Source organism: Procambarus clarkii, chromosome 9 (assembly GCF_040958095.1).
Source record: "Procambarus clarkii isolate CNS0578487 chromosome 9, FALCON_Pclarkii_2.0, whole genome shotgun sequence".
NCBI lineage: Eukaryota > Metazoa > Arthropoda > Malacostraca > Decapoda > Cambaridae > Procambarus > Procambarus clarkii.
Window position 1 is genome coordinate 18,403,956 of NC_091158.1, and position 22,992 is coordinate 18,426,947.

Consider the following 22,992-nt stretch of genomic DNA (forward strand, 5'->3'; position numbering starts at 1 on the left):
TACCGTCCCAAAGACGGGCGTGGGATCCACTAGCACCCCCCAGGACGGGTGTGGGGCCCACAACCGCCCCCAGAACGAGTATAGGGTCCACTACCGCCCCCCAGGACAGGTATGGTGTCCACAACCACCCCCAGGACAGGTATAGGGTCCACTACCGCCCCCCAGGATGGTTATGGAGTCCATTACCGCCCCCAGGACGGGTATGGGGTAGACTACTGCCCCCCAAGACGGGTGTGGGGCCCACTACCACCCCCCAGGACGGGTATGGGGTCTACTGCCGCCCCCCAGGATGGGTATGGGGGTCCACTACCGCCCCCCCCAAGAAGGTTATGGGGTCCACTACCGCCCCCAGGCCGGGTATGGGGTCCACTACCACCCCCCCAGGACGGGTATGGGATCCACTACCGTCCCCAAGACGGGTGTGGGATCCACTACCGTCCCCAAGACGGGTGTGGGATCCACTAGCACCCCCCAGGACGGGTGTGGGGTTTACTATCGCCCCAGGACGGGTGTGGGGCCCACTACCGCCCCCAGAACGAGTATAGGGTCCACTACCGCCCCCCAGGACGGGTATAGGGTCCACTACCACCCCCCGGACGGGTATGGGGTCTACTACCGCCCCCAGGACAAGTATAGGGTCCACTGCCGCCCCCAGGACTGGTATAGAGTCCACTTTCGCCCCCAGCATGGGTATGGGGTCCACTGTCGCCCCCCAGGATGGGTATGGGGTCCACTAGCACCCCCAGGACAGGTATAGGGTCCACTACCGCCTCCTGGACGGGTAAGGGGGTTTACTACGGCCCCCCAGGATGGGTATGGGGTCCACTACCGCCCCCAGGACGGGTATGGGGTCCACTACCACCCCCCAGGACGGGTATGGGGGTCCACTACCACCCCACAGGACGGGTATGGGGGTCCACTACTGCCCCCAGCACAGGTATGGGGCCCACTTCTGCCCCCAGCATGGGTATGGGGTCCACTACCGCCCCCAGGACGGGTATGGGGTCCACTACCGCCCCCAGGACGGGTATGGGGTCCACTGCCGCCCCCCCAAAATCAAGTCAAACAAATGTGGACGACAGTAATTTTCATAAGGATAGAAAAAGTACCTATTTAAATAGGTATAAAGTACCTATTTGAATAGGTAGGACCTATTTGAATAGGTAGTACCCATCCAAATAGGTATAATATGTTCAAATTTGCAAAAATCAAGTCAAACAAATGTGGAAGACAGTAATTTTCATAAGGATAGAAAAAGTACCTATTTGAATAGGTATAAAGTACCTATTTGAATAGGTAGGACCTATTTGAATTGGTAGTACCTATTTGAATAGGTAGTACCCATCCAAATAGGTATAATATGTTCAAATTTGCAGAAATCAAGTCAAACAAATGTGGAAGACAGTAATTTTCATAAGGATAGAAAAAGTACCTATTTAAATAGGTATAAAGTACCTATTTGAATAGGTAGGACCTATTTGAATAGGTAGGACCTATTTGAATAGGTAGGACCTATTTGAATAGGTAGGACCTATTTGAATAGGTAGGACCTATTTGAATAGGTAGGACCTATTTGAATAGGTAGTACCCATCCAAATAGGTATAATATGTTCAAATTTGCAAAAATCAAGTCAAACAAATGTGGAAGACAGTAATTTTCATAAGGATAGAAAAAGTACCTATTTGAATAGGTATAAAGTACCTATTTGAATAGGTAGGACCTATTTGAATTGGTAGTACCTATTTGAATAGGTAGTACCCATCCAAATAGGTATATGTTCAAATTTGCAGAAATCAAGTCAAACAAATGTGGAAGACAGTAATTTTCATAAGGATAGAAAAAGTACCTATTTAAATAGGTATAAAGTACCTATTTAAATAGGTATAAAGTACCTATTTGAATAGGTAGGACCTATTTGAATAGGTAGTACCCATCCAAATAGGTATAATATGTTCAAATTTGCAAAAATCAAGTCAAACAAATGTGGAAGACAGTAATTTTCATAAGGATAGAAAAAGTATCTATTTGGATTTTCGATTTTCGCCGCTAGCGGGCGAAAATCGGGTGATTTACGCCGCTAGCGGCCAAAAATGGGGCTATTTTCGCTCCTAGTAGCCAAAAATCGGGCGATTTTCGCCGCTAGCGGGCAAAAATGGGGCTATTTTCGCTCCTAGTAGCCAAAAATCGGGCAATTTTCGCTGCTAGAGGTAAAAAATCGGGCGAATTTCGCCGCTAGCGGACAAAAATCGAGCAAATTTCGCCGCTAGCGGGCAAAAATCGCGCGATTCTCGCAGCTAGCGGCCAAAAATCGCGCGATTCTCGCAGCTAGCGGCCAAAAATCGCGCGATTCTCGCAGCTAGCGGCCAAAAATCGCGCGATTCTCGCAGCTAGCGGCCAAAAATCGCGCGATTTTTGCAGTTAGCGGCCAAAAATCGGGCGAATTTCGCCGCTAACGGGCAAAATTCGCGCGATTTTCGCCGAAGGGCAAAAATCGGGCGAATTTCGCCTCTAGCGGGCAAAATTCGTGCGATTTTCGCCGCTAGTGGGCAAAAATCGGGCGAATTTCGCCTCTAGCGGGCAAAATTCGGGCGATTTTCGCAGCTAGTGGCCAAAAATCGCGCGATTTTCGCCGGTAGCGGCCAAAAATCGGGCGAATTTCGCCGCTAGCGGGCAAAAATAGGGCAATTTTCGCCGCTAGAGGCGGGAAATCGGGCAATTTTTGCCGCTAGTGGTCAAAAATCGCCCGATTTTCTCCGCTAGCGGACAAAAATCGGGCTCTTTTCGCCGCTAGCGGCCATAAATCGGCGATTTTCGCCCCTAGCGGCCAAAAATCATACGAATTTCGCCGCTAGCGGCCAAAAATCGTGCGAATTTCGCCGCTAGTGGCCAAAAATCGTGCGAATTTCGCCGCTACCGGCAAAAAATCGGCAGATTTTCGCCGCTACCTGCCAAAAACCGCGCGATTTTTGCGGCTAGCGGCCAAAAATCGACCGATTTTCGCCGCTAGCCGCCAAAAAAGTGGCTATTTTCGCCGCTAGCGGCCAAAAAAGTGGCTATTTTCACCGCTAGCGGCCAAAAATTGGGAGATTTTCGCCACTAGCGGCCAAAAATCGCGCGATTTTCGCCGCTACCGGCCAAAAACCGTGCGATTTTCGCAGCTGGCGGGCAAAAATCGCGCGATTTTTGCCGCTACCAGCCAAATATCGCGCGATTTTCACCGCTAGCGGCCAAAAACCGCGCAATTTTTGCTGCTAGCGGCCAAAAATCGGGCTATTTTCGCCGCTAGCGGCCAAAAACCGCGCGATTTTCGCCGCTAGCGGCCAAAAACCGTGCGATTTTCGCAACTGGCGGGCAAAAATCGGGCGATTTTCGCCGCTACCGGCCAAAAATCGTGCGAATTTCGCCGCTAGCGGCCAAAAATCGTGCGAATTTTGCCGCTAATGGCAAAAAATCGTGGAAATTTCGCCGCTAGCGGCCAAAAATCGTGCGAATTTTGAATAGTGGGTGTGGAGCCCACTATCACCCCCCAGGACGGGTGCTAGGTTCACTACTGCCCCCAGGATGGGTATGAGGGTCCACTACCGTCCCCAAGACGGGTGTGGAATCCACTAGCACCCCCCAGGACGGGAGTGGGGTCCACTACCGCCCCAGGACGGGTGTGGGGCCCACTACCGCCCCCAGGATAGTTTTGGGGTCCACTACCACCCCCCAGGATAGTTATGGGGCCCACTACCGCCCCCAGGACTGGTGTGGGGCCCACTACCGCTCCCAGAACGGGTGTGGGGTCCACTACCGCCCCAGGACGGGTGTGGGGCCCACTACCGCCCCCAGGATAGTTATGGGGTCCACTACCACCACCAGGATAGTTATGGGGCCCACTACCGCCCCCAGGAAGGGTGTGGGGCCTGCTGCCGCCCCCAGGGCGGGTGTGGGGTCCACTAGCACCCCCAGGACGGGAGTGGGGTCCACTACCGCCCCAGGACGGGTGTGGGGCCCACTACCGCCCCCAGGATAGTTATGGGGTCCACTACCACCCCCAGGATAGTTATGGGGCCCACTACCGCCCCCAGGACGGGTGTGGGGCCCACTACCGCCCCCAGAACGAGTATAGGGTCCACTACCGCCCCCCTGGATATTTATTGGGTCCACTACCACTCCCAGGATAGTTATGGGGTCCACTACCGCCTCCAGGAAGGGTGTGGGGCCTGCTGCCGCCCCCAGGGCTGGTGTGGGGTCCACTAGCGTCCTCAGGACGGGTGTGGGGCTCTCTACCCCCCCCCCCCCCAGGACGGGTGTGGGGCTCTCTACCCCCCCCCCAGGACGGGTGTGGGGCTCTCTACCCCCCCCCCCAGGACGGGTGTGGGGTCCACTACTGCCCCCAGAACGGGTGTGGGGTCCACTACCGCCCCCAGGACAGGTATGGGGTCCACTACCGGCCCCAGGACGGGTATGAGGTACACTGCCGCCCCCATGATGGTTATGGGGTCCACTATCACCCCCCAGGACGGGTGTGGGGCCCACTATCACCCCCCAGGACGGGTGCGAGGTTCACTACTGCCCCCAGGATGGGTATGAGGGTCCACTGCCGTCCCCAAGACGGGTGTGGGATCCACTAGCACCCCCCAGGACGGGAGTGGGGTCCACTACCGCCTCAGGACGGGTGTGGGGCCCACTACCGCCCCCCAAGATAGTTATGGGGTCTACTACCACCCCCCAGGATAGTTATGGGGCCCACTACTGCCCCCAGAACGGGTGTGGGGTCCACTACCGACCCCAGGACGGGTATGGGGTCCACTACCGTTTCTAGGATAGTTATAGGGTTCACTACAGGCCCCAGGACGGGTGTGGGGCCCGCTGCCGCCTCCCAGGACGAATGTGGGGTCCACTACCACACCCAGGACGGGTGTGGGGTCGACTACCGCCTCTAGGATAGTTATAGGGTTCACTACATGTCCCTGGACGGGAGTGGGGCCCACTACCGCCCCAAGAACGAGTATGGGGTCTACCGCCCCCAGGATGGTTATGGGGTTCACTACCCCCCCCCCCTCCAAGATATTCATGGGGTCTACTACCGCCCCCAGGACGGGTATGGGGTCCACTACCGCCTCTAGGATAGTTATAGGGTTCACTATCGCCTCAGGACGGGTGTGTGGGGTCCACTACCACCCCCCAGGATGGGTTTGGGGTCGACTACCGCCCCAAGGACGGATATGGGGTCCACTACCGCCCCCAGAACGGGTGTGGGGTCCACTACTACCCCCTGGACAGATGTGGGGTCCACTACCGCCCCCAGGATGGGTATAGGCTCCACTACCGCCCCAGGACGGGTGCGGGGTCCAGTACTGCCCCAAGACGGGTATGGGGTCCACTACAACCCTCCCAGTACGGGTGTGGGATCCACTACCACCCCCAAGACGGGTGTGGTATCCACTAACCACCCCAGGACGGGTGAGGGATCCACTACCACCTCCAGGACGGGTGAGGGGTTCACTACCGCCCCCAGGATAGTTATGGGGTCCACTACCAACCCCAGGATAGTTATGGGGTCCACTACCAACCCCAGGATAGTTATGGGGCCCACTACTTCCCCCAGGACGGGTGTGGGGCCCCGTTGCCGCCCCCCAGGGCGGGTGTGGGGTCCACTACCGTTCCCAGGACGGGTGTGGGGTCCACAACCGTCCCTCAGGACGGGTGTGGGGTCCACTACCGTCTCCAGGACGGGTGTGGGATCCACTACCGTCTCCAGGACGGGTGTAGGGCCCACTACCGCTCGCTTCCGGATGGGTATGAGTCCACTACCGCCCCCAGGATGGTTATGGGGTCCACTACCGCCCCCAGGTTGGTTATGGGGTCCACTACTGCCCCCAGGATGGGTATGCGATCCACTACCACCTCTCAGGAGTGGTATGGGGTCCACTACCGCTCGCAAGATGGTTATGGGGTCCACTACCGCCCCCCAGGATGAGTATGGGGTCCACTACCGCCCCTCCCCCCCCCTAGGATGGGTGTGTGGTTCACTACTGCATTCCCCCCCCCCCCCTCCCAGGATGGGTGTGAGAATCCACTACCGTCCTCCTTGGGAGACCCTCCTCCCCTCAAATGGTAGAGGGGGGTTGGAGGGTCGACCTCTCCCTCCAACATTCGTCCATAATACTATTCGAACCCCAGTTGGAAACAGACCCAACTATAGGATGGGTTAACCCAAGTATCGCGCTTCCAAAAGGGTCGCCCAAGTTGGAAAAGACGAACGCTGAAAGAATATTGTTGAAAACATCTTGATAACTGATTAAACCAAAATTATTTATTAGTCAGAAGAAAGACAGAAACGCGATCTATATGTAAAACCTCTACCAGACAAATATTTTAAGTAAAACCGAAGATATTTGTAGTTGTATAAAAGTGGCAGTTTTCATCGCTCGTCAAACTCGAAAACCGCAGCATTCATCTCAGAACCATGCCTATTTCACGCAGATTCCTTAATAAACGTAAGAGTTTTATATGTCACAAGAAAGACAGATATATAAGCTTCGTTCTAAATACCTTACCATGGGCATATTTAAATTTAAAGCGAAGATACGTGTACTTTTATAATAGCCGAGCTTTGACTCCGGACAGATCGATCGACGGAGCAACTCTCTCAGAACAATGCTTATTTCACGTAAATTTGTAAATAATCGTAATTTTTTTATATGCCTCAAGAAAGATAGGAATATAAGGCTCATTTTAAACACTTTATCATAGACATAATTAAAGTTCTTACCTTAGGGTATGTATAACCCACTACAACTCCCAAATTGAATCCATAATAGAGTACTTACCACTAATCTGGGATTCCTGTCCAGTCTGAAGTTTGTAAACAAAATTCCAGATAGGAGTGCACCTCTAATGAAGCAGTGAAGTTAATGCACTCGGCAACAGAAGGGAGAAGTCATTCATCTGTGTGTACTGTATTTTAAAGTTTAAAAATTGCATAAACTCCAGTAAGCTCCTCTGGAAGTCCCTCCCTCAAGAACAAACTACCAAGTACAGCATCAGAAGAAGGCACCAAGAAGGCAAGGCTGTGTAGCATCAACAAACTACCAAACAAGAGGTACAATTATGTGATTACCAGATAAATGTTCACTTATTATTCAAATGTGCAAAATTACCAAATACATTTTGGCAACTGGCTAACTACCAAAGCAAAAATGTGTGCCTAGCTATATGCAATACAGTAATAGAATCCTCCCATTGTTCTAGATAACTAAAATAATTTAATTCTATAGTATTTAATAACTTTTTTGTTTGCAAGTTTTGACCCCAATTAATTTACTGCCTTAAAAAAATCTGACTAAGAAGCCTACATTGTACATAAATTGATGATATCAAATAAATGATCCAATAAAAAAAGCATAAATATTTATTGTATGAAGTAAAAACTAGAGATATACAAAATATACATTTCATTACGATTGTCAATTGTGTACACTGACTTAAATTTCATTTTAACCAAATAAGAAGTATAAAAACAAAGTACAGTATAAAAGCTTCTACAATACTTTCATTCTTCGCAAAAGTAGATCCTTATATTAAAAATCTGCATCCAATGTGAAGCTACGCTGTTCTGTAGAGTTCATTACACCACATTTTTGGTATTCACCTACTCTCTTCTCAAAGAAATTAGTTTTTCCTTCTAAAGAGATATTTTCCATGAAGTCAAATGGGTTTTCGACATTGTAAAGTTTCTTGCAGCCAAGCTCATGGAGAAGCCGGTCAGCAACAAATTCGATGTACTGTCGCATTAGTTCACAGTTCATGCCAATAAGGTTCACTGGAAGGGCATCGGTCAGGAATTCTTGCTCAATCTGCACAGCATTGTCAATGATAGACTGTATGTGTTCCTGATCTGGCTTGTTCACCAAATGCTTAAACATCAAGCAAGCAAAATCAGTGTGTAATCCCTCATCCCTAGAGATAAGTTCGTTACTGAAGGTCAGGCCTGGCATTAAACCACGCTTCTTCATCCAAAAGATTGCAGCAAATGAGCCACTAAAGAAAATGCCCTCTACTGCTGCAAAGGCAATAATACGTTCTGCATATGTAGCAGTGTCATTGGCAATCCACCTTAAAGCCCAATCAGCCTTCTTCTTAACACATGGCAATGTTTCAATAGCATTAAATAATCTGCTCTGCTCTTGTGAATCTTTTATGTATGTGTTTATAAGCAGACTATACATCTCACTATGAATATTTTCAATGGCAATCTGAAAGCCATAAAAGCACCTTGCCTCTGGTACTTGTACTTCTTGGCAGAAACGTTCTACAAGGTTTTCATTAACGATACCGTCAGAAGCAGCAAAAAATGCAAGGACATGAGAAATGAAGTGGCGTTCCTCATCCTTAAGCTTCTCCCAGTCTCCAAGATCCTGAAATTTAACAAACCGGCATTAATATCCAGCAATAATTAACTTACATTACACACAGGAATCACAATAACATGATGTACCTCAAATGAACAAATCCACAAGGGCCTTGAGGGTTCAAACCTACGCATGGGATGTACCCAGATGCACTTAGTCAACTGTACCACGACATGATCAAAAAAATTGCAACCTGTAGTGCTACTGCTCTCACGAGGATCCAAAAGCTTCTCCGAAGCCTTCCCAGGGTTTCACAATTCCCCCATGCACTGTCTCTAAACCAGATGTTCTACCACTACAATACACACAAGGCTCATCAAGGCTCTTGTGGATTTGTTCATTTTTATGTATCACGTTTTTGCGATTTGTGTGTAATGAGGTAGGGGCGTAGAGGTAAAAGATCTGGTTGACAGCCTGAGTGCATGGGGGGGGAATTGTGTGAAACCTCGGTTAGCTTTCAGAGAAGCTTTGGGATCCTCATAAGGGCGGTAGCACTCCAGGTTGCAATTCTTTTGACCATGTTGTGGTAAACTGACTAAGGCACATCTGGGAATATCCCATGTGTAGGTACGAAGCTTCATCGAGACCCTTGTGGATTTGTTCGTTAACTTGCCTAGCTCCGTATACTAAATTATCCAAGCCAGACACTAATGTTATTAATAATAAAATATGTACCAATACCTATCATAGTGCATGAATTGTGATTTATCACTCAAAATTAAGATCTTTATAAAATAGGTCAATTAATAGAAAATTTAAGATCCATTTTTGCAGGAAATATTAAATGAACACTATAATGAATCCAAGTTCATATACTATTCTTACAGTACATATTCTTACTATTCAAGCTGCACAAATAAAAATCCAACCTTTTATGATGAACTCAGCATCTGTATGTAGAATGCAGAGTGTAAATATCCATACCTTCATTTTATGATTAGTTTAAATTATCTCAACTTCTAATTGTCTTATTCCAATTTGGATATAAATTCTGCCAATATCTGTCTTGCCACCCTAATGGAAAACCTCCCTTTCTTTGTTGCCGAGGATTTAAGAACAAGCCATTACCAGCTTACCACACAATGAATCCAAAGCATTAAAAATTTCTTCAACAGCCCCGTACTAATTCACTGTGCATTAAACAGGCCATTGGCGACTTCTATATCACCAATTTGTTTATTGTCATTTCTAGCAATGTAGTGAAAGCTTACCGCCATTAAAAACTTTTGCTTTAAAAGACCGTTTTCTAATGATGATAAATGCTCCAGGGCATGGTGCACACTTGCCTGACCTTCGCAAGTGTTATGAACACTATTTGTCACCCATCCCCACATTAATCCAGCCCATGGATCAGAATGTCCAAGATCTTTAAGGAAAATTACTTTAAGGCTACATTTCTGGTGTCTAGATGACACAAACGGTTTATAGAACTTGTTAAGCCATCAACTCTGAAATTCTGGAAATCTTGCAACATGTGACATCATAAGAATTGTCAATTTCACTTGATTCTTGAGAAAACTCAAGCAATTATTATAAGGTGGTATCAAGCTATAGAATATTCAACAGTTCTTAGATATAATGCAGGATGCCAATAGAGCAAAAGGAGAAAAGAACTTGTCAAAGGATTTTAATTCACCAAGAACTGTATCAAGGGACAACAAAAGAACAATTGAAACATAAAATTTCTTATCTTGAAAAATCAGGACATCCTGCATGCAGCACACCTGCTCAAGTGGACGAGTATGTACCTTGCACAAAGAACTACATAGCAGAAAAAGTCGATATGCAAGCGAACAATGTCCAAAATTACAAATTCTAATCACAAAGAATTTGATGTGGAAGACTGAGAAGCTAACAGGTGATAAAAGATCAGCAGGAAGTTAATTAACAAGATTAGAGGTACAAGCGAGTTCACTATGCCAAATTTGGCTCCGAGTTTCAATCAAGTAGAACTGGGGATCCATAGAGCAATCTACATTAACTATGACCCTACGTAGGAGCAGGGTTTGCACAGTGGGAGGATCAGAGGGTTTCGGTGCTTTTTTACAACTAAAGAACACTACTGCCTTGTTCATATATAATACAGGATGCCATTGCATTATTAAATTCCAGTTACAATCAACGAGAAAACAAACTTCAGCTGCAAACTTTAAACACTCCTGGCCACAATGTTTATAGGCTTAATATGCTGTGGTATGTGAAAAAATTTTGATACATTTTAAACTGCCTCTGGTATTAATTCTAGTGCTTAATTCAGGAAAGGTTTACATACAAAATCTCAAAAGAAACCAATCCCCTATACAAAAAAACCCTCCCTCTTTACTCTGGGAACCAGCATCATAACCAATTTTATTATTCATCTGTGGAAAATACATAAAATTATACTGTAAGCCCATATAAAGTTTTACCTTAGACAAGTCCACTTCTTCAACTGTCCAGAATGATGCCACAGCTTTCTTGTACATTTGAAAGATGTCCTGATATTTGATGGGGAAGATGACAAAACGTCCCGGGTTCTCTCTCAAGAGGGGTTCAGCCTCCCTGTCAATTGCAACAACCTGGAAAAATAAATGCAGTCAGTAATGCAATCCTGTACAATTATTACACTACAAATATTTTATTGTATAGTATACAGTATCAGATTACTTTTTAGAAACTTTCCAATGGAATGTGTAAACTCTGGCTTACTGTACAAGAATGAAGTTCATTTGGCAACCAAATAGTTTATGCACATAATAGCTTTGATTAACTTCATTCCATGCCAACTCTTTAGTTACTAAATATTTTTAATTTCATTCCAATTAATCCCATCTTCCTCATTAAATTTGATAAACTGGAATACAGTAATTACGTAATCTCGCCAAAATTTCTCCAACATTTTCTACGGAAGTACCCTGCCAGGATAGATTTGGCTGACAAATACTTTTACAATATTTTAGTGATGACTGAAAATGATGGATGGTTACAGTGATGAAGGGAAAAATGAAGGAGAGAAGACGATTAGGTAGTAACGATGGTTAGTAATGAAGATTGTGTCACGTGTAGATCTGGCCTCTGTCACCTGAGCAACACCATGTACTGTACTACTCCTAGTATTATACATTACTGTATACAGTACATAAACTTTTGTGGATACTATTGGTATTTTTCTAGTACTGTTCAGGGACAAAATCTATTCAGCAAATGCCATTATACTATCAAAGTATGGGTTAGGTTAAATTGGGCTAGGTAATAAATCTGCAATTAATCTGTACACAGTAGCCTGTATACAATTGTTTTTACTCATTCATACCTACAGCCAATCCAATTCTCGTCAATTATATATTCTAAATTTAATTTTGTTCAATTAAAAGCAAATTTGAATACAAGTTCAGCCTATTTTCAATGACTCATTTAAATCAAAATAGGCATTGGAAACTTTCTCCATAACCAGAAATATACACGGTATATACCGTTTAAACTTTTAGCCCAATTGCAAGCTCATTACCTCAAACTACAAACATCAATGCAAAACATTTTCACAAATGCTCCCAATTCTTAATTATTGAAACACTTGTATGTATATGCATTATAAGCCATCAGTCTGGTATCTAAATATCCTTGTTACAAATATCTTACAACCACTTATCAAGACTACCTTCCTTAGCCAAATATATTTTGTTCAGCTCCTGAACCCCATTAACCCATACAATCCCCGAGCTCCTGAGCCCATTAACCCATACAACCCCCGAGCTCCTGGGCCCATTAACCCATACAACTCCCCGAGCTCCTGAGCCCATTAACCCATACAACCCCCGAGCTCCTGAGACCATTAACCCATACAACCCCCGAGCTCCTGAGCCCATTAACCCATACAACCCCCGAGCTCCTGAGCCCATTAACCCATACAACCCCCAAGCTCCTGAGCCCATTAACCCATACAACCCCCGAGCTCCTGAGCCCATTAACCCATACAACCCCTGAGCCCATTAACCCATACAACCCCCAAGCTCCTGAGCCCATTAACCCATAAAACCCCCGAGCCCATTAACCCATACAACCCCCGAGCTCCTGAGCCCATTATCCCATACAACTCCCAAGCTCCTGAACCCATTAACCCATACAACCCCCGAGCTCCTGAGCCCATTAACCCATACAACCTCTGAGCTCCTGTGCTTCGTAACTTTTCCCTATGCCGCCCACGGGATGGTTATGGGGATACATAATGAACTAAACTCCCCGACCAGGATTACAATTCAACATTTCTGTTCAAATAAGTTGACCAACGTGGCCATTGTTGCCGGTCTCGGGGACCCCACGAGCGTTGTTTACATAAAAGCTAAACGGTTATGTTCCAGACACTCACCTTAGCATGACTCGCTTTAACAGTCTGTTTTGGAACCTTCTCTTTCAGGATAGATGTTTTGTTCGCCTTTGGACTCGAGACCTGCAAGAAAAATACATTTACTGACCATTCAAGACAAAGATTTGAACAAAGTAAATATTTTAGGATTCATGCAAACAAAACCAAGTATCAGTAATATAATAATAAGAATAGCGAAATGTATTTACAATTACCTGATTTTCCTTGTCTTCAATAGTAACATTGTTCAGCCTCTCTGAAAGTACGTTAGCTGGCATTTTGAAATGTACGATAGATTAAACCGTTTCCACACCCTCACTTATGTCTGGCCGGGCACACTCTGACTTCACTCCAGCTAAGATAAATCCTTAAATTTGGCGCGAACCTCCCTCCAGCTGTTGTTGAATTAACCAATCAGAGGACGAGAATATGACGCCTTTATGGAGTTGCTGCCACTTACTGATTTTTTAAAGTAATATCTAGCAAGATAACTCAATATAAATACTGGTAGTAAACTAATGTAAGATAGCTATTTATAAAATCACTGAATACAATATTTACTCGAGAGTATCTAGGGAGATTTTAGGCGTCAGCTTGCATTAATTATTATGTGGGTGTGGTAACTTTTCTAAACATAAGAGTTTTACATCATCCAAAAAAAACAAATTCTCATATGTATGAAAAATTATTTAAACAAAATTTTGTAAAAATAAACTATAATTATCTTGTAAATCACAAATAACATGTTATAATAGATATTAATTTAAGAAATATCAAGCGAAACGTTCGAAGACTCGATACATGTGGCACCACTGGCGCGCCAAAATCTATGTTTTTGTTTCCTGTCAGTGTAAAGTCAAACAAAGAAATTTAGATATATTAATTCCTTCGAGTATCGGTCTAGTGTGCAGTTTACGAAGCTTGATCTATACTCTACAATCCTTCATAATAATAATAATAATAATAATAATAATAATAATAATAATAATAATAATAATAATAATAATAATAATAATAATAATAATAATAATAATAATAATAATAATAATAATAATAATAATAATAATAATTTATGGTGTCGGGGGACAGGCAGCCAGAGTGTATTTATACACGTTAGGTTTATGAAGAATTCCACCTTCCCCCTTCCCCTCCAAAGGATACAACCCCACAACAAGCTGACTAACTTCTGACTAACTTTCTGCTAGGTGAACAGCAGCAACAGAACAGTTGGTGATAAGAAATGCGCCCAACCATTTCTGTCCCGCCCGGAATTCGAACTCCCGATTGTGTATTTGAAAATAAACCTATCTGTACTACCACTACGACCCTTCATTCATATAGATTAAAGTAGCAGTATCCTGCTTCCCTATTCTGTATGAAAAATTGCAGAGTATAGATCGAGTTAGCAATGAGTCACACATACGTTACAGGATCTCGATAGTACAGTGGTTATGTTCTCGACTCACAATAAGGAACAGATCCGAGTTCTATTCCCGGCCAGACAAAAATGGTTGGGCACGTTTCCTTTCACCTGATGCCTCTGTTCACCTAGCAGCAAATAGGTACCCGGAAGTTAGGCAAATGTTTTGGAGTTGCATCCTAGAGATGTTAATTAAGGTTTATATTAATTACTAATTCAACCTTCAGGGAGGCGGTAGAGTGTACACAAAACGAATTACATATTATAAAATCAGGAGACTACTTTAACCGGCCGGCCAGAATACAGTAGCAGAAAAGAGAATTGAAAATAATTATCCTAAATGGTATCCCAATTGGGCTACAAGTAGCCCAGCTGGCATCCGTGGACTGACATGGAAAATTACAGAACCGTTGCAGAATCTGTGAGGAACCTTAGAGTTAAGTAATCTGCTCTAATAAAGTGTAGAATTGTAGAGTAAATTATGACAAGCATACATTAAATTTATTATTAGGCACGAAAGTTAATTATAATATATTTGTATTCAAATGAAAATATATGTATGTATACACGTAGCTGTATCAGCCACTATACTCTGTAAATTAATATATAATATATTTGTCACTGTGGAAAGTACAAAATATCATGTCATGAAGATAAGACAAAATTATACAAAAAAATTATAATTCGAAATGAAAGAGAGAACCGCCAGCCGAGCTTAGCCGCGGGGAATATGACTTGCGTCTCATAGTGGCAACCCTGCCAGGCTGCCTGTACCAAGTGTACCTGCTTCAAGGACACCCAACGTACTTCATTGTCTGACTATATCAGACAGTGAGAGTCATATATATCTCTCTTTCTCTCTCTCTCTCTCTCTCTCTCTCTCTCTCTCTCTCTCTCTCTCTCTCTCTCTCTCTCTCTCTCTCTCTCTCTCTCTCTCTCTCTTTCTCTTTCTCTTTCTCTTTCTCTCTCTCTCTCTCTCTCTTTTAAAGGTTTTACAGGATTCAACACATATCTGACGAGCTTGTAGCAAGTATTAAATCTACTTAATCAGGAGTCATAAACAAACCGACTGGAAGGCAGGGTCCAAGAGCTAACAACTGATAGTGAATAATGAATATATCCCCACACACACACACACACACACACACACACACACACACACACACACACACACACACACACACACACACACACACACACACACACACACACACACAGCTAGTAGTTGACACAGTTTTTAATGTAAATATAGTATAAAACACGACTGAAAACAGACACAGCATTGAACTACTGAGGGTTAAAAAGGCGGGGCTTCGGATACTCGAACCTGCAAGCACATCTAGGGAATAACACACACACACACACATTGGAAGACGGCCAATGTAGTCCCAATATACAAGAAGGGTGAAAGGCAGGAGGCACTGAACTACAGGCCAGTGTCCCTAACTTGCATTCCATGCAAGATGATGGAAAAGATTGTGCGAAAAAAGTTAGTGGAACATCTGGAGCGGAAGAACTTTGTAACACAACATCAATATGAGTTCAGAGATGGCAAATCATGCCTAACAGGATTAATTGAGTTCTATGACCAGGAGGCAACAATAATCAGGCAAGAGAGAAAGGGCTGGGCAGACTACATATTTCTGGACTGCCAGAAAGCTTTTGACATAGTACCACATAAGAGACTAGTGCACAAACTGGAGATGCAGGCAGGAGTGACAGGGAAGGTACTCCACTGGATAAGAGAGTACCTAAGCAACAGGACACAGCGAGTCACCGTGAGGGATGAGGTCTCGGAGTGGCGGGGAGTCACCAGTGGAGTTCCACAGGGATCAGTCCTTGGACCTATACTGTTTCTGATATACGTAAATGATCTCCCAGAAGGAATTGACTCGTTCCTCTCGATGTTTGCTGATGATGCAAAAATTATGAGGAGGATCAGGACACAGGAGAATAAATAGTACAAGGTTACAAGATAACCTAGACAAACTGAAGGAATGATCCGACAAATGGCTACTAAAATTCAACCCAAGTAAATGTAAGGTAATGAAACTAGGAGGCCAGTCACTGGATACCGAATGGGAGATGAAGTCCTTCACGAAACGGACAGAGAAAGATCTGGGAATTGATATCACGCCAAACCTGTCTCCCGAAGCCCACATCAAAAGAATATCACCAGCGGCCTATGCGAGGCTGGCTAACATCAGAACTGCTTTCAGAAACCTGTGTAAGGAATACTTCAGAACCTTGTATACCACATATGTAAGGCCAATCCTGGAGTATGCAGCCCCCAGCATGGAGCCCATATCTAGTCAAGCACAAGACGAAGCTGGAAAAAGTTCAGAGGTATGCCACTAGGCTAGTCCTAGAACTAAGAGGCATGAGTTATGAGGAGAGACTACGTGAACTGCACCTCACGTCGCTGGAAGACAGAAGAGCTAGGGGAGACATGATCACTACATACAAAATTCTCAGGGGAATTAACAGGGTGGACAAGGATGGATTATTTAACACGGGTGGCACACGCACAAGGGGACACAGGTTTAAGCTGAGTACCCAAATGACCCAGAGACATTAGAAAGAACTTTTTCAGTGTCAGAGTAATTAATAAATGGAATGCATTAGGCAGTGATGTGGTGGAGGCTGACTCCATACACGCAGTTTCAAGTTTAGATATTATAGAGCCCAATAGGCTCAGGAACCTGTACCCCAGTTGATTGACGGTTGAGAGGCGGGACCAAAGATACAAAGCGCAAGCACAATTAGGTGAGTACACACACGCACACGCACACACTTGCACGCAAGCATTTCCTAATATTCCAGTTGATACCCACAATGGGAAACTTACACAAGTTATCCCTAAGAGGAGCGACGCCACGGCCCCAGGCGGGAAATGCCAGTTGCACCACCCATGATCGCTCATAACCATGCATATTGTCCACTACGTCGCTTTTTTAACGAATTGGTCGATTCCGTTAAAAAGGTGACCCAATCCTTTGGATTTGGATTGTTGGTAGAATAAAAAAGTGAGCCAAGGTGGAACTGCTTACCCTCTGCCCAGGATGCAATCCCATAACAAGCTTTAACTCCCGGGTACCTATTTACTGCTAGGTGAACAGGGGCATTAGGTGATAGGAAACACGCCCTTATACTATTTCTGTCCCGACCCGGAATTTTCGATTGAGTCGATGATGAAACCGACTGTACCAGTTTTTTTTTTAAGTTTTTTTGATAGACACAAGAGCAGCAGTAGCAACGAAATCAATGACATCACCATTAATGCATTCCCGAACCGGGATAATTTCAAATTCAAATTCAAATTGATAATTTCAAATTCAAATTAATCTGATTGGCTAGTGTATGTTGCAATTATTGAGCGGACAACCCGATTAGTTATAAACGAATCCGATTAATAATAATAATAATATTTTATTTAGGAAAAGTACATACATAGATGCAAAGTTACAAACATTCTGATTGATTATAGAGGATAGGGGAAAGAGGTATAGTTACAGAGGAATAGTTATAGAGCACACAGCCCAAATTGTGCGTCCCCGAACAGAGAACCTTGGTATTTATTGGCTTGTATATCCCCAATCGGATAACTTGATTTGCTCTCAGTGCACAATCCGTCCTCAGACCAAGTCCATTCCATCCAGCCGTCGACCCCAAAGACCCGACACATTCATCAATTTTAACAGGCTGTTCATTCAAAATACCCAAGCTATTATTTGGGGAAGATGTCACCCAATGGGCACAATATCTAAGAATAATGCTGGTTCAACATTGAAGAGTTCCTACTTTTTTTTTTTTTTTGCAGGGATATTCCTGCGCGGGCCCTAAGCCTCTGGCTGGCCCACTAAGTGTTGCTTGTTTCTGTTTTACTTGGGCAGAGTATGAGTATTTATAACTCGTATGGTCGCTTTAGTAAGATTTTGCCATGTGTTTACAATGTACATTGCTTTCCTTCACGATTGCCGACAGTTAAGCCAATTTTCAGTTCACACAAAACTATTGGGTTATACTAATGTTTACATACCCCCACTTTTTTTCGGCTAGTTACTGCATATATATGCAAGGCGAATATATGCTTCAGTATATTAGTTTTCTTAATGTATATATATATTGTACAATGGTACGTATCAGTTCTGTACTTCTCCTGCATGTGCTCCATATCCCTTCCACCACAACCCCACAGGATGGGAGTAGTGGTGCCTCTGTAACCCTTCCACAACAACCCACAGGATGGGTGTAGTGGTGCCTCTGTAACCCTTCCACCACAACCCACAGGATGGGTGTAGTGGTGCCTCTGTAACCCTTCCATAACAACCCACAGGATGGGTGTAGTGGTGCCTCTGTAACCCTTCCACAACAACCCACAGGATGGGTGTAGTGGTGCCTCTGTAACCCTTCCACCACAACCCACAGGATGGGTGTAGTGGTGCCTCTGTAACCCTTCCACCACAGCCCACAGGATGGGTGTAGTGGTGCCTCTGTAACCCTTCCACAACAACCCACAGGATGGGTGTAGTGGTGCCTCTGTAACCCTTCCACAACAACCCACAGGATGGGTGTAGTGGTGCCCCTGTAACCCTTCCACCACAACCCACAGGATGGGAGTAGTGGTGCCTCTGTAACCCTTCCACAACAACCCACAGGATGGGTGTAGTGGTGCCTCTGTAACCCTTCCACAACAACCCACAGGATGGGTGTAGTGGTGCCTCTGTAACCCTTCCACCACAACCCACAGGATGGGAGTAGTGGTGCCTCTGTAACCCTTCCACAACAACCCACAGGATGGGTGTAGTGGTGCCTCTGTAACCCTTCCACAACAACCCACAGGATGGGTGTAGTGGTGCCCCTGTAACCCTTCCACCACAACCCACAGGATGGGAGTAGTGGTGCCTCTGTAACCCTTCCACAACAACCCACAGGATGGGAGTAGTGGTGCCTCTGTAACCCTTCCACAACAACCCACAGGATGGGTGTAGTGGTGCCTCTGTAACCCTTCCACAACAACCCACAGGATGGGTGTAGTAGTGCCTCTGTAACCCTCCCACCACAGCCATTATAAATCATGAAAGAAAACCCCAATGTTAAAAAATACACTTTAAAAGTCTTTATTTTCTAGGAGAATATATGGTCCAAGTGACACGATACTATACGAAGCTATAAGTATTTCCAAAACATAGCACAATAATTGCTAAATGAATTTTTATGATATTTATATTTTCTAAATTTGTATACATTTGTATACATGAAAATGAGTGCTCTATCCTTGTATACAGTACAACAACATCTTCAATACAAGAAAATACGTAACATCAGTCTGCACTCGCACCTACTTGTAGGACAACAGGCCAACCTTAAGTACATAAACGATCCCACGGAAAAACTGAGAAACATTTAGGTAAAAAGTAACTTTAACTGAAAGAGATAGTAACTTTAGGTGTCAAATCTCATATTTACAGTGTAATACATTTTTAGCATTAATATTATGAAATTGTTCATTGCTACAGTACTACAGTACTACAGTATAATTATCTTAATAACAGTTAGTGGAGGATGAAATAAGATGCATGATCTCTTCATATTAGTTTCTATTGTCAACTTCACATGTTTCATACCCACTTTATAGATTCTTAAACAATTTACATACAAGTAATTTGTCTTCTACAACCTGAATCAAATTATTTTTTAATGATGAACCACTAGAATCTTTAATGATAAGTTAGTTATGCTAACCTATAGTAACTACACCAGTACATGTAAACAAATCTACAATACAAACTAATAGTAAGCCACAGGGAATATTTAGCTGTATTTAATATCTCACAAATATGAATCACAGTACTATGAGTAGTTGAAGTTTTAATGCGAGCACAATTAACACAAAACAAAAACACTATTGAATATGCTAGAGCAGTGGAATAGTGGGTGCCTCCACTGATTCTTTTACTACTGCATTTTAAAGATCACCCTAACCTCCAAAGACAATTTTTCAAAAGCATAATTTTCTTCATGACAGAAAATTGCAGAAAATAATATTTAATATTCAAATACCCAAAATCAACTTTTCATACAAATAACGGAAGACTTCCAGTGAAGCAAGCCTGTGCAATCATGGGATCATAATTCAATGCAAAAAAATCAGTAATGAATATAATGAAACTTATCTTTTCGGTGGGTCCTGGTGGCTCCTTTAGTGTTTGATGCCTGGCAAGCTCCACCCAATTCAATCTATGTTGGGTCAAAAATAAGCCTACCAGGGACAAGAGCCAAAACCTAGCCTCAACTATAGAGGTACAAGGAACAGGAGTTAGTAAATCACCCTAACAGGGAAAGGCCACCAAAAAGTTGGACAAGTTGAAACAGATGACAGCTAAGTAAATATAATGTACCACAGAAAATGGGACAGAAAGAGATTCACAAACTACTTGCGATGAAGCAATTTTAATTATTAGCTCCACTTTCCACCACAACCCACAGGTTGGCACCACCAGGGGATTCACACGTTCCTCCTTGAACCACCTGAATCAAATATTCCCTCAGCCATATGCCTGGCATGAACAGTTTTGCCGTTATGCTCTTCTCCTGACTCTACTGTCCCATTTCCTTTGGTTCATTTACCTAGCTCTCATCTGTTTTGACTCTCTTCAACTTTCTTAAGGCTTTTTCTGGTTAGGGTGATTTACAATCCCCCTTCTCCTTGCACCTGTCTAGAGGGTTCTAGGTTTTGATCCTGGTCCTAAGAATGCTTATTTAAGACTCATTGGGCCTGGCATGGATTGAACTGGGTGGAGCTTGCCAGGCATTAAGCACCAAGGAGACACCTTTGGATCCCTCACAGAAAACTTGGAAAGAATCCATAAAATATTTTGATATGAATACTGTACTCTTCAAGTAAATTTGATATCAAGATATACAAAAGTGTGTCCTATAGTTTGTCGAATAAAAAAATAATCTGGTACAGTTTACATAATGAAACATCACAAACAGTGAAGGAAGTGAAACATCACAAACATTGAAGGAAGTGAAACATCATAAACATTGAAGGAAGTGAAACTTCAGTAATTGCAATTCAAGTGAGAGATACTTGATTACATATGATCAGCTGAACTAAAAACATACAAAATAACTTTAAGAATTTGTGTACAAATTCATACCAAGTGGTTTTAGGAAATAAATATCATCATTTCTTTTTCATAATTTCATGACACTTCATACAATCTATACTTACACACCTACTTCTTGATTTATTTCACTATATCCTCACAGAAATCTTATCAACAGGTTTGGTTTAAGTAAATACGGTAATTATTAAAAGGCGGCACTAAGCCGGGGAGACTATGTAGCAAAATACATAGTCTGATTTAATCAGTCACAGTTTACTTAAGAGTATAGTTTGGACACAGACTATTAGTACCAAGGCTTACTTTAATATTGGCCACCAGTGCCTATAAGATCAATTAAGATATACAGTATACTGTACTACGTCAGTGAACTTTATATCATTGCCATTTCTGAGTGAGAATAATAAAAAACCCAGCATTGGGTGTAATGAAACGCCAATTTCTGGGTGAGCCCCAGAGGCTCCCTGAAGCTATCTCAGTGATGGCTCCCAACTACTAGATCACATCAGCCACATACGACCTAGAATCTGGCTCCATTGTAGCCCTATCTTTACCCACAGCAGGTGAACCCAAAAAGTAGACCAACAGCCTGTCAGCAAGTGAACCGGGCAACGTAGAATACAATCACCACCTTCTGGAGCATGAATGCGTACAGTTAAAAGCAACGCTGCAGACCAATGCCTCGCCTTACCCTAAACAATTAGGAGAGGTGAGGTAAATGAGCGCATGCTTGTTCGAGAGATTTGTTTATTTATATGGTTGGGGAAGTTCATTTAGGTGGGTTTTGAGGCTCCGGTCACTTTGAACCCAGCAGTGGTCGAGACCAAGACCGATGACGTGTTTTAGTATCATCAGAACATTTACTGTAGGAGTATGGATGGTGCTAAAATGTGACATTGGGATGCTAATGTGTTAATTATGTACACTGAAAGTTAATTTATTTTTTAAACACAGTGATAATATGACAAAAACATGTCATTAGTCTGCAAATGCAGAAAACATTGTGCAGTATATTAATATACTGTACAGCATCTTTACATCTACATCACATACATGAGTAAGAAGAGTTGCAACTTTTTTATAAGCACAAGTACTGCATTCACCAATAAACAATTATTTTAAAGCTTCTCTTAACTCTTCAGCTGTGCATAAGAACCAGGGTTGTAGCATTGATTGTGCATGCAACAAGCTGGGATGTTTTAGGTCTAGTGTAATATTTAAAACTCCCACAGAAACAAGGGGCTCATGTGTAATCTTCAGGTCTCCAGTAATCAGAGACCTTCTTTGAAAATAATCATAGGCACCCACTCCTGGGTGTAAAAGCCTCAGTACTAACATACCAACCCTGTTGTTGACCAGACCACACACTAGAAGGTGAAGGGACGACGACGTTTCGGTCCGTCCTGGACCATTCTCAAGTTGACAATCGACTTGAGAATGGTCCAGAATGGACCGAAACGTCGTCGTCCCTTCACCTTCTAGTGTGTGGTCTGGTCAACATACTTTAGCCACGTTATTGTGACTCATCGCTGCATACTAACCCTGGATCAATCATGGGTAGTGCATGTTGCTGCAGCTCACAGCACTGCTATGCAACTTTTACAACACAGCATCCCTTAATAATGACTAAATAAATAATTATCTGCATTTATTTATTGATGATACTGACAAAGAAAACACTGACAGTGACAGAAAAG

General features: G+C 43.7%; 1 protein-coding gene across 1 annotated transcript; it reads right to left on the reverse strand.

Annotated features, from left to right (window-relative positions):
• Positions 1-7,382: 7,382 nt before the first annotated feature.
• Positions 7,383-13,117, reverse strand: LOC123766123 (ribonucleoside-diphosphate reductase subunit M2). The gene is made up of 4 exons (XM_045754993.2): positions 12,958-13,117; positions 12,746-12,826; positions 10,809-10,958; positions 7,383-8,406 (listed from the first exon to the last, which is right to left on the reverse strand). The coding sequence occupies exons 1-4, from the start codon at positions 13,018-13,020 to the stop codon at positions 7,570-7,572; spliced, it is 1,131 nt and encodes a 376-aa protein (XP_045610949.1). The 5' UTR covers positions 13,021-13,117; the 3' UTR covers positions 7,383-7,569.
• Between the last annotated feature and the right edge of the window lie 9,875 nt (positions 13,118-22,992).